Here is an 18,075-nt window from a genome sequence, read left to right on the forward strand (position 1 = left end):
TGAATGAACAATATTTGCGCGGGTAGCCAAGAATTTTGGCTTCCACCATCTCCGTACGAAGGCGGGAAAAACACTGGTCTAGTTCCTCTTTCCAGAACAAAATTATCAGGAGTTGCACAACGTGACCAAGGGCTCTGAAACAGTACTGAAAGACGGGACAAACTTATGGAACCCTAAAAAGAAGCCAAGCACTCTCTTCTTAGTTCCTTCCACAGACGTAGATGGCTTCAGGTCAGCAATTATCTGAATACGATCTGGATCAATAAAAACCCAAAATGATTTGAAAGAGACGACGTTTATCTGGAGCGAGTCTGAGCCCTCCATCGCGTAGTTTCTCCAGAACCTGTGCAAAAGCTGTGCTGTCAACACTCGGACTCGGGCTCTCAACTACAAGTTAATATCACCACCGCTGTACTGGCCAATGCATGAATAGCCGCTAGAAAACACCTCCGGAAATGAACGGATCAACGTCTCCTATCTATCTATCTCGTTGGGAGCTATCAATAGGGGAGCCGACCACAGACTCTGATAAAACCTCATCATTGGTTTTTCCAACATCCCGGCCGTCGTCAGCAGACGCCGTGTTCACTTCTGCTGTGACGTCAGCATGATCAATCGGCTCTGCGTAGCCAATGGCGCTCCGCCTGTGTATGGTGACCAGGCGGTCAGATCGGTGGTGAAAGAATATTGGGAACTCTGTTGACGTAAACGGTGCTTTCAGTGAATAGCATATTTCAAAGTTGCTTGAGCGTTGTCCCACCAACAAATGCTCGCTCTCACACAGTAAAGGTCGGTCACCTTGACCACCAAACACACAGCTGGCTGCAGAGGGACAGCTACAGTCTTCTTGAGTCGCAGCTTTAACTTAGCACTAGTATTCACAGAACAGTTCACCATGACACTGTTGTTCGAAAGAAAATCCCATCCCAAAACTGCATTGTGCAAAGGGTTGAGTACTACAGTACTCTGCTGCAGTTGCCTCTTCTCTCACCCGTACAGCCTCTATTGTTGAGGGAACAGATAACCAACATGCTTAAATGATGACTTGACGCTGATAACCGGGCAGGCGGCTTGGGCTGGACGTTAGGAGCAGCTCCACCAAAGACGCAGCTGCCAGTGGGGCTGGCTTGATTGCCGGTATCCAGAAGCCCATCGCTTATCGAAAAGCCGTTGCTGTTACCCTGCGTTGTGGAGCGTTACCTCTCCCTTGCCAGCCTGTCCGACTGTCCGTATGAGCAGTGCCTCTTCAAGTGCCCGAGGCTCCAGCAAGGACCACCATTGAGGCTCCCGTCGACGCTCTTCAGTGGGCACAAGCGGTCGTCCAGCGCGGCGCGCAACACCATCTAACGAGGAGCGTGAAGACGGTGATTGGCGCGGCTCCCGCCAGGTGGCACCCGACCGCTCCGGCGACCGTCCAGGGCCGAGGCCAGGCACCGCCCACCGCGCGGTTAGGCGACCGCGAGCCGTAGCGTTCGCGGCGCCAGTAGTCCCTCGGTGTGGCGAAGTCGTGATCGTGTCGAGACGACGCTGGCGATGACGTGGAGCGTCTGTTGCGTTCCACGCGCACTGCTCCACTCCCCGACCAGTACTCGTGCGGAGAAGTGTTGCTCGCTTCCCAACGAGCGGGAGACGAGGTCCTCGCGCTTCAGTTCGTCGTCAACTATATATATATATATATATATATATATATATATATATATATATATATATATATATATATATATATATAGCATTAGGCAGCTAACAGCCCAGTTGCAGACCTAGCACGTCTGCATCATACCCGTATCGTGACACGTTATTGCTTTTGTTCTTCTGATTTGCAGTGTTATTTACGTTGAAGAACAGCAAATGTGTTTTATGGTATATGATGAACAGCCTGAGCAGATAACCAGCAATGTTCACAGACTTAATTTTATTAATTTACATTAAGAACAGCACCATTGCTGGACCTGAAAAAGTGGGGAGTGTGAGCAACAACTGCTGTGAAGAACTCCTGGTAAGATTCTGGCTCTTGCTGATTCCTGAACATAATTTTAGAATTGATTTTGGTTCTTGTGGAAATTGAATCCTCATCTTAGCCTGAGCTGGATCTTGGTTCTTGCTGGATCCCTCAACATAACGCCAGGCTGGATCTTGGTTCTTGCTGGGCCCCTATGCCCAATCCAAGTTAGATCTTGATTCTTGCTTCAGTTTGGTATCAGGCTGGACCTTGGTTCTTGCTGGATCCTTCGTCTTCATGTCAAGCTGGATCCTGGTTCTTGTTGGATCTTTTGGCTTATTGTCGAACTGGATCCTGGTTCTCGCTGGATCTTTTGACTTATTGCCGGACTGGTCCCTGGGTTCTTCCTGGTTCCGGAACCAGGAACCAAGAACCGGTTCCCGGGAAGAAATATTGGGAACCAGGCAAATGGGTCTAAGCGGGAGAATAACTATTTGCATAGCAACGTTGTTTTCTAAGACAGACAGACTGGCTACAATGTGGTACTAAACGAATTTCGCACGAGGTTAACGTCTTGTGATTTTGTGTCACGTGGCCGAGGGCTTCCATGCATTACCAGAAGTGGTCCCGCCGCCGCGAGGAAAACCAGGCCGGCTGGACTTTGTAATATATTGAATGCACGTACAGCGTATAGCATGTCAACAGCCCGGCTCCGCCGCCGTCCGTGCCCGGCACCGTTCCCGCGGCGCGGCGTCCGGCCAGCACACGCTCCGCCGCCGTCCGTGCCCGGCACCGTTCCCGCGGCGCGGTGTCCGGCCAGCACACGCTCCGCCGGCGTCCGTGCCCGGCACAGTTCCCGCGGCGCGGCGTCCGGCCAGCACACGCTCCGCCGGCGGAGCCCTCGCCAAGCCGTGGACGTCTCGGCCGGTGCCTTCAATGCCGGATTCCGAGCCAGGCGCGCGACACCACTTGAGCCTGCGTGTGCCGGCCGGGGTGGAGCACGGACCCCGTCCACTCTGGAGCGTCCTCCGCTGCTGAGCTGCTGCCCGGCGGCCCGGCCATCTCGCAGCGAGCTCGGGCGCCGCGCGCTATCCCAGTCAGAGCTGCACTTCAACTACAGCGTGAAACAGGCCACCCTCTCCGCGCTCGGACGTCTGCTGATGGTGTTCCGGGCCGGCAGTGCGCAAAACGTACATCGTCATAAACATAACCCTCGAATAAGTAGGTCCCGGTACCGAACGAGAAGGTGATAACACCAACAAACATATACACAAGCTAAACACATGCTTGCACTCAGAGGTGTGGTTTAGACGAATGGTTTGGGGATTAAGCGGTGAAAAATGACCAAAACTACTACCAAAATAGCAGATTAAAGCTTGCTTCTCCCGGATTTCACCCAATCCCTACCCCAAGTTTAGGAGGCTGGAGCTCTCATCCCAGCTGAGTGGGAGCCACACCCTGCTTACACGTAAGCATTTTCTCACAAAATCTGCAGCAATGACCTTGATTTACTTCTTGAGTATTACGCGTGACATAATAACATGATGAGATCCGCCACAGAATGTCTGACACACGTGGTAGCGTGAGTCGGACATAATGCAGAATCCATAAACAAGCAAAACATTCGCCGCAATTTCTTGGTCCGGTTTTCGAATCTAGGTTGAAACACGCAGTTCATTTCTACGAATAAATCCACAAAAACGCCACAGACAATAAGCAACTTGGACCCAGCCCGTAACACTTCCCTCGAGAGCGCACCCTACGGACGGCCTGTACCTGTGCTCGCACACACAGAGGACGTCATTTCCACCTAATGGACGCCGGCTCACTCCTGCTTCCGCGCCTTCCGCTTGATGGCGCGCGCGCGCACTCCCAGCATGCGGTCGAAATAGTACTTGCTCATGACTGACTCGGGCAGGTGGCGGTTCGCCAGGCCGGCGGCCATGCCCTGAGAGAAAGCAGAGCGTCAGGGCCAAACGGACGAACCCTGCGCTGGCGGTCGCAGGCGTGTCAAGCAGGTGTCTGTCCGTTCCGTTAGATATCACTGGGTGGGAGGTGGTGGGGTCGAGAAGGAGCACTCAACAGTCAAACAACTATTCAAAACCACCCAATACAGCAACCTTACAGTGTCTGCTGCACAGGCAGGCCAGGCCGCATCGCCAACCAGGCGTGTTAAGCGGTGACGGCAAGAACGGGAGATGCAAACAATGGTGTACCAATGCATCAAGAAGGAACCTCCCGGTTCATTTGCAACCCTCAGCCACTTGCAAAACACCTACCTTCTCGTAAGGCACTGTCGCTTCCACACATGTACAGACATGTCGGCAATAAAGAGCTTTGTTTTATCTTTGATACAACAACGCAGGGGCAGCATTTTAGCGATTTTTTCGGGTGCACGAGCTCCTCGCCTGCCATCTCACGGTAGGCACATACGAGAGGCTGGTGCCTGGTGGAAGTCCGCCGCACGCACCTGTATCTTGTGGGACATGCAACCAAAGGTCTCCGTCTCAAGGCCGACTGTCTTGAGCTGCGCCCGCACGAACTGGTCAGCAGAGGGCACGAAGAGACGGGGCGTGGTGAACTTGGACATCTTGGAGCAGATGAAGGCGGGCGTGGTGCTCTGCACGATCACACCGTGTTCACGCACCTCCGTCTGCAGACCCGACGAGAGCTGGCTCACGTACGCCTGCCGGGAGTCAAGGCCGGGTCAGAGCCAGGGCAGCTTCTACCGCCCGGTGTTCAAGGTCAGGTCAGCGCCAGGGCACCTGCTACCGCCCAGTGTTCAAGGTCAGGTCAGCGTCAGAGCAGCTGCTACCGCCCGGTCGTCAATGTCAGGTCGGCAGGCAAGGCCGACACGGACTGAGAGGTGAAATGCACGCCAGCTACACGCGGCTTTTGAATAAACCGCAACGTGAGCGTATGTCTCCATTCGTACGCTGCGGCTGAGCCATACATGCGCCGAAGGAGCGGAACGTCACCGATGCAGTCAATTATATGTTGCAGGTACTTAAGATTTTATTCCGCGTTGTCATTATTCCGCTTTTCCTCACGTGCTCCCACTGAGTTATACGCTTGCGGGTTTACAGAAGATTGGCAGGTTGACTTGAGATTATAAATGTTTATCAGATGAAGTGCAGACAGGGGCTTAACACAGCCAGGTTAATTTTGTTCGGAGTTGGTGGTTTTCATAGCTATATGTCTGCTCATATGCCTTTACTTTTTCATGGCAATATGTCTACTCATATGTCCACTCATATGCCCAAGGGCGCATATGAGCGCGTATATAAGTCACCAAAGCAGTCAACTCGGACCTAAAACACAAATATCGTCATCACATCGATTACAACTGGCCAATAGCATGTCGCATGCGCGCACCCTTCGGCTTTCATCCATGGAAAAATATGCAATTTATGTTATAGGTTGCTTTTCAAGACTTCCTTGGAAACAATGCTCTAGATTTGGGCTAGAAAAATTGCACTTTACGAAAACAAAACACCACCAACCTCCATGGCGATTGAAATTGATGCGAAAAGCACACAGATGCCACTCGAACTTATACGGAGTAACTAAAACTGCGAAGAGTAATAGAGAGCAGTGGCCGTGCTGGTTTCTTCCGTCTATTTCTGGCCGTGAACAGGAGGCCATCGTCCTACTGTCGGCCACCCCGTACCCTGGTGGCCGAGGCGTCAGGCCCCGGCCCCGGCTGGCCTGTGGCCTGTGGCTTGTGGCCGAGGCGGTGGCTCCGCCCCGTACTCTGGCGGCCGGCGCAGCGTCAGGGCCCGGCCCCGGCTGGCCTGTGGCCGAGGCGGCGGCGCCGCCCCGTACCCTGGCGGCCGACACAGCGCAGCGTTCCAAAATTCATCCAGTAGGGTGTGCAGGATGCAAATATGAATTCATGCTACAAGAATCCTGGCTCTTCGGCGGCCCCTGCACGCAATTCGTTGGCACTAATCCGTCACCCTTTGACCCCGAGCCCATGCATCTGACCTACCCCGCCCGTTTGTAAAGCCTGAGGCGCTTAGATACTTGGTTGGCAGCCGCCTGGTTTGATGCTGATTGGCTGATTTTAAGCAAGGGGATGAGCAATAGACAGCGAGCCCCAAGCCGAGGTGTATAACATGAAAAATATCAACATCCCTGCCACCCAAGTGGACGGAAATTGGAACACTGACACAGCGTCAGGGCCCGACCCCGGCTGGCCTGTGACCGAGGCGGCCGCGCCGCCCCGTACCTTGGTGGCCGAGTACTGGGTGAGCAGCGCAGTCGGCATAACGGCAGAGAACGACGACAGGTTGATGATGACACCCTTCTTCTTGGCCAGCATGTGAGGCAGCACCAGGCGTGTCATGGCCGTCATTGAGAGCGCGTTACAGTTCAAGATGTCCTGCGTGAACCTGGCGTGGAAGTCCGAGAGTGAGAATTGCAGTAACGATAAATTCACTCACGGAGGACAGAACACTCCAATGAGCATCCAGTTTGGTAGCACAAAATATGGTCAGACATGCAACTATTCCGTGACCAGGTAATGCACACATTCCCTTGACGGGGCCGAAACGGAATCGAACGTGAATACAAGAGCATTCAATATCTGGTGGCAATCAAACAGAATTTCCTCCGCAGCTCTCATCAGCTTCAGTTGTTTCGCCAGCTTAGCCAGCGTTGGCGCACGTTTGCAGCGCTCGGCTCACTCGACATCCAATGCGCTCTTCAGAAAATTGACTGGTATCAAGAACCACATACACAACCCACCATTTTTGCCCGGGGGCGCGAGGTCAGATCACATTGCTACCATCTCTGCGATGTTCTCTGCATGCCCGCAGGGTAAAGCTGGCCGAGTTCAAATGATAACAATATTTACATTCAGTCCAGTTCCATCAAGTGATCTTCTATACGATTGCCAGAGTTCGTTCCATTGCAGAACTTACCTTTGTGCGAGAGGACAACATTGGTACAACGTGCGAGTCCGCACAGATCACTTTCGCGAGGTGAGGTCTTGAGGGTACATTCACCCTGAGTGACGTAGACGCCTTAAGGCACACGAAACTTTAAAGTCAAGTGCAAAAAGGTTTCAAACTACTCGAGCATCAATTCAATCCGAATCTATCAAACATTAAAAGATTCTAAGAAAAAAGGTAGTGAAGATGCACGAACCATCCTAGCAAGCTCCGATTGAGCATCTCAATAAAACAAAGCCTGGACTGTCTGTGAGGCGGCTGTGCCTATCACGGGACGGGTCACGGCGCCATTTCGACGGCGCGATCCCGGCTACGACCCTCATATCGCACGGTGTCTGCCCACCTGTCGTCGGGAATCTCTACGAAGAACTCGGGGTGCTCGTAGTTCATGCCCACGTTGTTGACCAGCACGGCCACGTCCAGGCTCCCCAGCGCGGTGCGGATCGGCTCGTAGGCCGACAGGTCGCGAGTAAAGTCCATCGACACCGCGCGGGTCTGCACGCCGTGCTTGGCCTCTGGAACACCGTGCGGGCCCGGTTGAGGACGCAGGTTGGGAGCATGGGGCCTTGCACTCGGTCTCACCATGCGCACGCTTGTTTGGAGCTAAAGAGCGATTGTGTCCGAAAAAGCAAGCCGGTTTGAAAACAAACAGCAAAAACCTTTGTAGCGGAACACGTGCGAGGCTTGCAGTCGCGCAAACCTGTCACGGTTTCCCGGTGGCATGTTACCTGCGAAGCTCTTTAGCCGATAGGATAGTCTCAGGCAGGAATGTTAACCTTTTTCATATATTCAACACTGCTTCATACCAGCTCAGCAACCACTTCACCCCCGTCTAAACATGGTCAAAGTGCGCCACAATTCCTAGCCTGGAGTGTTTCAGGGGTGCCCTGTCAATGAAAGACGAAACAGGGCTGATATTAAAAACCGAAGCGTCGCAAAATACTGTTCCAACTGCCACCACATCGCCTCCGCGGAGCGGCAGGGGTGCGGCCGCCGGCGGACAGTACCGATTTCCTTCGCCGTCTGCTCCAGCTTGGCCATCGTACGGCTGATGAGGAGCACGTTCAGGCCGCGGCGCGCGAACTGTAACGGAGCACAGGTCAGCTCGACTGGCGCCGACCGGCACGCCGGCGGCGGGTTCTGATCGCCGTCCCGGCAGCAGCGCCCGGCCCGGAACCATACCGTATCCGCCGAGCCATCGCGACGGCGGGCTCTGATCGCCGCCACGGCAGCAGCCCCCGGATCAGCGGATACGGTATGCCGTATCCGCCGAGCCGTCGCGGCGGCGGGCAGCTTTTAGTAAGACAAAGCTCCCACGGGGGCAAAGCAATGACGGTGAGACAATAATAAATGTACTAACATTGAACAGCAATGCAATTATTTTTTCATGAAAATGGCGGCAAGGTCAACGAACAATTGATGCAAGGTAAGACCATATTATCGTAACAGAAAGCTGACAAGGAAACTTGCTAACCTCAAAGGCGTAAGCCTTTCCAATCCCATCGGTAGCACCAGTGATGACTGAAAATAAACAGTTGCTGTTAGAGAGATCATATCGACTAACTGTACATGAGATAACGCATAGTTTACACAACCAAAAGACCCACACCTGTAAAACAACCTTTCACATTCTGCTCTTGTGTGAGTCAGCAGACCCCGACTGTTAAAACGACAAAAAAAAAAACAAGGAGAAACATGGCAACCCGTCCTGGAATCATTCAAGTGACCAACTAACGATGAGGGTGCAAATGGTTCGCAGAAAAATAGGTGGTTTACGCCATCAGTCAGCGCATACATCACTGTCGAGTAGAAATGCGTGGTACAGAGTGAATCCATACTTCGAGGCCAAAAAGATGAGAATATGAGCCACAGACAAATACTCTACAGAGATACTTTGTGACACGTGTGTGATAGCCGTACAATATAGAGGAAACCCGCAACGAGACTGCAGAAGTATCGTGATATGCTATCTATCCATGCTTCTATAATGAGCCCAATCATCGCACCTCATCCAACACTTACCTGCCTAGTCTCCGAGCTTCTTGTAATCAGGAGTATGGCCAAGCATATCTCCCAAGAAGCTGGTGTACACAAATCTGAATGACCTCATCCAACACTTACCTGCCCAGTCTCCGAGCTTCTTGTAGTCAGGAGTATGGCCAAGCATATCTCCCAAGAAGCTGGTGTAGACAAATCTGAATAGCGTCAGACCCAGTCTTATCGCCAGATAGATGGCAGTTGCATATCCCAGCATATCGATGAAACCCATTTTGTGATATCTGAAAACAGAATGTGAGGGAAATATACAAAAGATTACCAGCTTCTGCTGGCAGTGGCCAACACAGCCTGCTAATACATGGATTGGGAATAAAAACATACTCCAACAGCAGCAAACGATGTACAACACGGACAAACCATGGAAGATAATACGCTAGACGAAATATCAGCGGCATCTTATACCACATCAAGTAGAGCGGCCAATTCGTAAACGTCAATTCCATCGCAAAGCGGTAGAAGCGTTCTGCGTCTTCCCGGTGTTACAGTGGTAAACAAGCCAGCCCCGTTTAAAAAACTCGCTGATCAGGAGAATCATACGATCACTGACACCAGACATTTCCGACCGGGCCCCATAAGGCACCGCCTCTCCTCGACACGGCTGTGAGGCTAGCGCATTGCGAGATCAAACCCCTCCTCCCCCCCCCCCCCCCCACCCACCACAGGACACCCCACTTAAATAAATCCTGGCTGCGCCCCTGACCAACAGTACCTGGCTTACAGGCGGTGTCATATCATCCATCATTTGCCCTACTTGGTGGTGGGGTCAGTGTCCAGAAATTTGGGACAGATTCGCGGGACTTTGATCTAGACACCCGTCGACGAAGCAACTCATGCAGGTTAAAGAGAATGTTTCACATCTGAAGATATTGAAGCAAGCAGCAAATAAGACGAAACAAGTTCACTTCCTATTAGTACACCTTATGGGTGGAAAAAACTGCTCTCGACAGTACAGTGCTCTGCTAAGTAAATGTGCTTCTTAATGCGTCATGGTTTGATTACGTCGTCGTGCTTTGCGCAACGTTGACTGAGAGCAAATTGACGGCGGTCATATCCGGAAATCGCGCTCACGAACGCCTCCGCAATCACATTATTGTTGGCCTTGATTGACCCATGGCCTACGGAATGGCAGGATTTGAATTATGTTATTATAATGCCATGAATGCCAAGGTAACTGAAATCTCTCTACACCCGAACACTCTCCCCATATGTGCAGGCATGCTAGCTCAAAAACTAGAGGGGCTTAGATCTAAGAAGGACAGGATTGTGAACAGCACCAAAAGATCTTCAGGATGGCTACTCCAGTCCAAAACCCCATATAAATGTGGAATCATTCTTTTAACCGGCAGAATCCCATTCAAAATTAAGATGATGCGATTTTATTTCGGAACTGATTTTCTTGCAGGGGATTTCCATCACATAGCATAGTCTGGAAAAGATGTGGTCAAAGGGCTACATGCTGAAATGCACTTACAATAATACCATATGCACTTTATCACAATACAGGGTTGTACAGATCTGAACCACATTGCAAATCATGCATGTTTGGACATAATCAGGGTGTGGTTCTTGATTGAGTTGGGGGAGAGGCTCCAAAACCCCCACCACCTTTAAGAGGAAAATGGAGCAAATTCTTGTGAGAAACAAGAACAAAGAAACAAGTGTGTTGGGATATTTTGTGGCTGAGGGTCACCTCATACACTGCTCATCCCCTAGCTTATTTTGCTAAATTATGGCACTGGCCTTAATGGTGGGTGCTGTGTAATATCATGGCATTAACAAAATATCCCAACACATGGCATATTCAATGTTTGCCTTCACATGCTTAAACCACAATATGATGGGAGTTTACACTGCTCCCACTGCTACTATGATGGTGATTTATGTCCAGCATAAAATACCATAAAAAGCAGAAAATTACGCACCTCTCTTATTAAAATGTAAAGGCAGTATAGCTGTGGCATAACCTGCATCAAATCTGATAGGCTTACAATTATATTTCAAAGACCAGTGCCATTTTTGATTGGGTTGAAATCTGGCACAAATCTGAATGGAACAAGTGACACAAGCCCAGCAAGGTTTCAGTTTAAGCAAATTCCTCAAGTCTGGTGAGAATAATTGCTGTAATGTAGCAGCCGGGGGCAGCATGGGGCAGCATCTCACCATTGATCTATGGAGAGGGGTCTGAGCAGTACAAAATGACTAAATGTACCTCAAAATATGAGAACAAACAAGGTTGTCTATGGATTTAGCTCATTGCCTCAAAGTTGGGGGCTCAAGTACCTAAGACTTGACAGGACCTCACAACCCTGCAAGCACAATGAAGTGAAAGTCATAGGACTTACACATGACAGGCAAGCATATGGGAAAAGAAATCCAGCATTTGACATGAGAAACTATGTAATTCAAATATTGTACAGTTTCTCACTTAGCACAGTAATCCATATTATGATTGAAAGTTGAGGCGGGTATTGAACACCACATGTGTGCGTCTAAATAAGCTGGTCAGAATCCAGGCATAATTGCATTTTAAATTCATATTTGGTTACAGCCAAACTTATCCCCCCTGCACCCCACTTCTCACAACATTCGGCGTCGCATCATGACAAGCAATGGGGCCTTTGATCATTTGCCGGTGCCATCTTTCGATCTATATACAATGCCTTCAAGTTTTACCTTAATTGTCCCTGCTCTATGGCCTTCGCTCCGCACAAAACAGGTCGGCGACACAGCCAGGTACTGGTTCCGTAACACTCGACACCGCAACTCCCTGGCGGCGCCGCGCGATAGCCGGTCTTGGATAGCTGGCTTTCTCCTCGTCATGCACCGCGGACGGCTTGCCGGCGCCGGTCAACCCGGGGCCGAATCGCCACTTCTCGTCTGGCCCGCGCTTTAACCGACCCCTCCAGCTAGAGTAGTCGAAAAAGTGAGAAAAATGTTAGTGAAGTGTCATTGCTTTTATTTTGTTTAAAAACTTCCTGAAATAATCATGTACATGGGATTTATTATCTCAAAGCCTTTGGTCCATGCTAAAATCATGAAGCATAAGCGTTCATCACGTGCTACTGGCCTCCAGTTATGCATGAAAGCTCAAGTTTTCTTTAAATTCTTCGTCGAAATAAAACTTAAAAAAGAAACATACCGCAGCTTTATTTTCGGAGGCTGTTGAGCATATATTAATGATAATGAGTATATAATGGCTCTGTCGCCTCGTCGCACGTGTTCCGCGGCATCTCCGGTTACCGCCCGCCACTCGTGCCTGCCGTGGATCGCCGTGCAGTGTTCCCCAAAAACCGCTGCTTGCTCCGAAAACAGAAAAGCCAGGAATACGTTTCTGGTATCAAAAAGTATGCAAAGGATGCTCCATAAAGCTTCCTAAAACTTGGTCACGATTTCACAACATGCCAGAGAGATATCCTCAAAAAACCTGATGGGGGGGGGGGGGGGCACATCGACCCCTCCTCTATCAGGGCGAGGGTGAAGCCAGCCTTTAAATATTGGTGTCCTGCATGAAAATGATTATTTAATAATGATTAAATGACCAGTTTTTTTGTCCTGTAAGTGCGAACGATATTCGGTTAGTATGGGTAAAAGTTCGTAAAAGCAAAGGTGCGTATGGTTTAAGAACGCATGGAAACATATCCGTCAGAAAAAAAGTTGCAAAGATTACCTCATGGTTACATGACCTTGGCATAGACGACATCAATCAAAATGTCCGGACCTTGTCAACAGTTCTGCCAGATAGCACATGCTTCGCTCTTGCCATGCGTCCTTACACGTAGTTTTGAAGTTTAAAAATCAAGTTAAACACACAGTACAACTCCGCTAATCGGCAACAGGAGTGGGATCTACGGGAAGTTGCGTGCCGGTTAATTTTTGTTCGTAATACGACCAGCAGGTCACGTTACATCTGTATAAAAATTTTCAGGGTGATTAAATGTCCACTGCCGAGAAAATACCGATCTGAATATGAATATGTTGCCGACTCGGCGAACGTGTTCGACGTGGGGACATCTGGAATCGGGTGCCCCCGCAAAATAGTTACGGATTTCGTGCACTCAGTTTTCAATTTTGTATCCCTATGGTTTGCATACGGAGAAACTGTCTTACTGGACGCATCGCTGGACGGCGAGAGATGGCTCTTAGGTACGTGAGACGCATTCATTTTGTCCATATATTCATTAGTTCTACCATTCTAGGAAATATTTCCGAGGGTATAAGACCAAATGAGAAAAAACTGGCATTTAACTGCCATCAAAATCAAGGACAATAATGACTCTAATGACTAGTAAGGGTGCCGTTATGTCCGGCGAAACCGCCAGAAAAATCACATGTTTAAGTCATTGAGCCCTTCTGCAAAAAAATGTTCCAAAGTAAAAACGATGATTATTACGCGAGTGAGAAATCGTGGCGACTCAAGTGACATGGAGTGGCTTGAGTTGACGGCATATGCTGTCCGACAGTTAGCTATGCGCACAACTTCCTGGAATACAAAAAGTTCCGTTTGAATGCCGCTGCCAAAGAAATAACAATTGCCGATGAAACCACTGTCAGACGTCGTCCTCGTCTGGGGTGTCTGGGGCGTTATTCCTCGTCTGGGGCCTATGTACCAATGCTTACACCAACATTTTAAAAGGAAACATTGGCTGCAGAATGGGTGGCCTCATTAAAAGCTCAAACACCGATACACCCGTTGACAGCGGTAGCTTTTGCTGAATTTGAGACGGCAAGTGAGATTGCCAGATGAGCCTCCAAAACTGAGACAGCCAGATGGGCCACCAAAATTGAGACAGCCGGATGGGTCACCAAAACTGAGACAGCCAGATGGGCCACCAAAATTGAGACAACCAGATGGGCCACCAAAACTGAGATAGTCAGATGGGCCACCAAAATTGAGGCAGCCGGACAGGTCACCAAAACTGAGACAGCCGGATGGGCTACCAAAACTGAGACAGCCAGATGGGCCACCAAAATTGAGACAGCCGGATGTGTTACCAAAACTGAGACAGCCGGATGGGCCACCAAAACTGAGACAGCCGGATGGATCACCAAAACTGAGACAGCCAGATGGGCCACCAAAATTGAGACAACCAGGTGGGCTACCAAAACAGACAGCCAGATGGACCACCATAATTGAGATAGCCAGATGGGCCACCAAAATTGAGACAACCAGATGGGCTACCAAAACTGAGACAGCCAGATGGGCCACCAAAATTGAGACAGCCGGATGGGCCGCCAAAACTGAGACAGCCGGCTGGGCCACCAAAATTGAGACAACCAGATGGGCTACCAAAACTGAGACAGCCAGATGGGCCACCAAAACTGAGACAGCCAGATGGACCGCCAAAACTGAGACAGCCAGATGGGCCATCAAACCTGAGATAGCCAGATGGGCCACCAAAACTGAGACAGCCAGATGGGCCACCAAAACTGAGACAGCCAGATGGGCCGCCAAAACTGAGACAGCCAGATGGGCCACCAAAACTGAGACAGCCGGATGGGTCACCAAAACTGAGACAGCCAGATGGACATACCGAAATTGAGGCAGCCGGATGGCCATGCCGAAATTGACCGGCGATTAGAAATGAACGCAGAATGACAAAAACTGAACATACATGGTGTTCCTACTTTCAGATAAATGGTTAAAGTTGTGATTAGATACGTTTAAAACCATTCATGATACGCCCGATGATGGCAGTTATTATGGCTGCAATATTCAGTGTTGCTTCGCATTCTGCCACCAAGCAAGCTGTTAAACCTGTATAGGATGAGTGACACAAATAACGGCACCCGACGGTCAATGTGCGTGGAGACCATTCAGCACCTCTTTTGGCACCGCCCGAATGTGAGATGGTTCGGTACCGAAGTGGAATCTTGGTACCCTGGTTCTAAACCAAACATGAAATCCATCATTTTTGGGAACAATAATACTCTAAGAGTGGAGATGAGACGCCCATCACTTAATGCGCCGATAGTGAACATCCGATCTTTTTCGCGAGTGTCACACGAGTGGCAGTGTGGTACAGTAACACATCTGCTCCATCCCTGAGCATAGTTCGTATGGTCACGACCGTTCAGAAGCCGTGATAACGTGGACACAGATTGTCGTGTACCTGATGCCTCATGGATAGTACGCGCGCCCGTGCGAACCCGGCTCATAGCTGGCTGTATTTTGGCGTCGGTTGCCAGTCGGCGTGTTTCTTGTTCAGCCTTTGGGTACAATGGTGCATAGTTTTGTGTATTTTGATATGATGGTGAATGGCCCCGTGTGTGTGACACCGTCAGCCTGCTGTGCGCGTTCCACGGCATCGCCGGTTGCCGCCCGCCGTCAGTGCAGGCCGCAGATCGCCGTGCGGTGTTCGTCAACAGTTACCACTGCTGAGGAAGCTAGGGACACGTGTGTTAGCGTGAAAACACGTGCAATGGATACCCCATAGGCAAAAGAAAATTGGGTGCGATAGCGCGACATACCGGAGAGGTATTCCCGAAAAAAGCCTTAGGTGATCATATTTCCTCTCGATCAGGGCGAGGGTTAATGCGCACTCGGGTTTGGAGGTCAATTCCCCCCCCCCCCCCGCTGCGTTTTACAGACTGATTTCCGAACGGCGCGGCGCGCAAGGCTAAATGTTGCATAGCGGTAGGAAGTTTAATAGCAGCTCCTTTGGCATAAACAGATTGGATGTACCTTGTAAGTTCGCTGACCCATGACAGGGCAAAACCGGACCGTAACTGTCTTAAAGATCAACGTAGGTTACTGTCCTAAAATGGCCCAGGCTGACATGTAGTTTTTGGGAAAATACCACCCAGCGTAATCCTCAACACCTATTCAAATGCAAAAAATCAAAACAATTTCCATGACCTTATAAAGGTGAAACAAGGTCACTGACCTTAGATGAACGCCAGTGACCTTTTGCTTCGAACAGGCACCTAGGCTCAAGGTGGTTGTATGAAGAGGTCTGGGAGCACTTTGGACAGCGATCTGAAGGTTGACCTGTTTGGCCTTAGGCCCGAAAGTCAAGGCCTAGGAACCTTAAATTTTGACGCAAGTGAGTTCACATACAGGCCTACCCACCCTATGAATTTGGTGTCTCTAGCTTTCTTAATTTGTCTTAGTGTGCTCTAGCTTCTTTTTGTAGGTCACAGAGGGTCAAATACTCCCTCCCCCGTCCCCCAGAGCAAAGGATATCCAACTGGCCAGCCGCGCGCGTGATGAAAAAGGTGGGTGGCATCTCGCCATCTCTAGTACATGTGGTCCTACTTAGGTGGATTTACTTCCCATGTTGGTTGAATTTTAACGGCTTTGCTGAATGTAAGCTCGCAAAGTACATGATCATGTTTGCCATTTAATTCTACCTACTCGGTTCGCGGATAAATGCCCCTACTAGCAATAATGGACTTTTTGCTGGTAAAAAGGTAGCCTGGTACTGATGCTGACTATCCCCAACAGTTTGCGCGTGCTTGGTTTCACTTTTCACGTGATTGCCTTTTGCCCGCTAGGCATGTAAGCTTGCAATGAGCACATAACCACACCCTCATTGAAGTATATGCATTTGGCTCCCCGGTTATCTGATTATTTGTGTATTCTTTTTCATCGCCAACGGAGCGGCGTTGCCCAGGAAGTGGAATCCTTTAAAAAGTAAACTTGTACGTACCTACTCCAATCTCGCTCATTATCGGTTCGAAGATAGTCCGATGTCCTAGTTGCAAATCTCTGCAGCAGTTCTCGCGCAAGCGTTTTCAATTTTCACGTCGATTTCATTGTAATGGTTGACCGCAGAAGCTTTCAAAACACATCATCACATTAGCAATGACTGGGTCCCAATGCTTCGCCGGCTGCCAGGGTCATTTCGAGACGAATGCCTTTATTGGGCATCATGCGGGATGCGTTGTGGCGTGGCAGGGGCTCAAGTGCAAGAGTTACAGAGCCAGAGTCGAGCACCCTTACCACTGTGCCACCAACGTCCCCCGACTAACAGTTTGTTCGATATCGATACGAAGAGGACTCAATACTCCGGCCGTCCAATCTCGTGTAATTCACGTGTATACGTTTTCACTCATCATGTCATTGCATTTCAATGGTTGGTGGCATAGATTTGCAGAACACACCATCATACTTGTAAAAAGATTTTACATCACCGGTTTTCTGAACATATGCACCCCCGCTAACAGTTCGCTCATTATCTGTACGGAGATGCCCGGTGTTACGGCTGCCCGGCAGCGCCATGTCCCACAGCTGGCAACCGCGCCGCATTGAAGTCTCAGCACCAATGAGGTCGCCGTCCTGTACAGCTGAAGTGAAGCTGAAGAAGTTAAAACGCATTACCAAACAGTAAAACACATTACCAAGCGTGATAGCTCGTTGGGACCAATTCACGGTGTCTTTTCGCTAAACTCTATCTTTTCTAGTTTGGAAACGGCGGGAGGTCGCATCGACCCCCTTCCCAACAGACTGCGTTATGAAAAAATGAGCGAATTATGTGGCGCAAGAAGCATCGTCGAGAAGACGTAGCGATGTGGCTTCATGGGCTGAGATCAAAGGGTGCTAGGGTGCAAAACTATTCGTCATACGGAAATTTAATGTTGTTTGTGTTCGGTTGTAAATGCGTCGGTCCTTTGATGTTCTTGATTGCTCGGTTTCGATGGGTATTGTTAAATGCCCCAGACCTCCCGAAAAGCCTCGTTCATGCTCTCAACCTGGAGTTAATGATCTGTTTTGTGCTACGGACCTTACTGTACTTGACATCAACAAGGTTGCTAAACACAAAAGGAATATTTTCTCGCAAAACAAGCAGATAGACATTGCCCCTTGCAGCCTTTTTAAAATACTTTTGTTTTTGTTTACGGGACCTTGGTATGCAAAACTTTTTCGTCGCGAACCTTCACCTTAGGAACATGTTCCATCAACCATACATCAACCACGCTTGTTCGGACACCATGCAATTGCTGATTCGTGTTTTTACTATAGCCATGTTTTCATCACGAACCACTGTACAAGCCTTTGCACGCAAACATTGGATAAAAGCCTTATTTGTTACAGACCCCGGTCCGGTTATAGAGAGACGTAGACATTATCCCAAGGCCTGGTGCCGGGGGGCAGTGCCAGCTTGCAGTCTCGCTACAGAGGGC

General features: G+C 49.8%; 1 protein-coding gene across 1 annotated transcript; it reads right to left on the reverse strand.

The window, feature by feature from the left end:
* Window positions 1-2,787: 2,787 nt before the first annotated feature.
* Window positions 2,788-11,757, reverse strand: LOC119113137 (very-long-chain 3-oxoacyl-CoA reductase-B). The gene is made up of 8 exons (XM_037237486.1): window positions 11,626-11,757; window positions 9,016-9,173; window positions 8,369-8,415; window positions 7,902-7,977; window positions 7,238-7,409; window positions 6,171-6,333; window positions 4,410-4,625; window positions 2,788-3,887 (listed from the first exon to the last, which is right to left on the reverse strand). The coding sequence occupies exons 2-8, from the start codon at window positions 9,161-9,163 to the stop codon at window positions 3,765-3,767; spliced, it is 945 nt and encodes a 314-aa protein (XP_037093381.1). The 5' UTR covers window positions 9,164-9,173; window positions 11,626-11,757; the 3' UTR covers window positions 2,788-3,764.
* Window positions 11,758-18,075: the final 6,318 nt, after the last annotated feature.

Source organism: Pollicipes pollicipes, unplaced genomic scaffold, assembly GCF_011947565.3.
Source record: "Pollicipes pollicipes isolate AB1234 unplaced genomic scaffold, Ppol_2.1 Scaffold_7261;HRSCAF=8764_pilon_pilon_pilon, whole genome shotgun sequence".
Classification (NCBI taxonomy): Eukaryota; Metazoa; Arthropoda; class Thecostraca; order Pollicipedomorpha; family Pollicipedidae; genus Pollicipes; species Pollicipes pollicipes.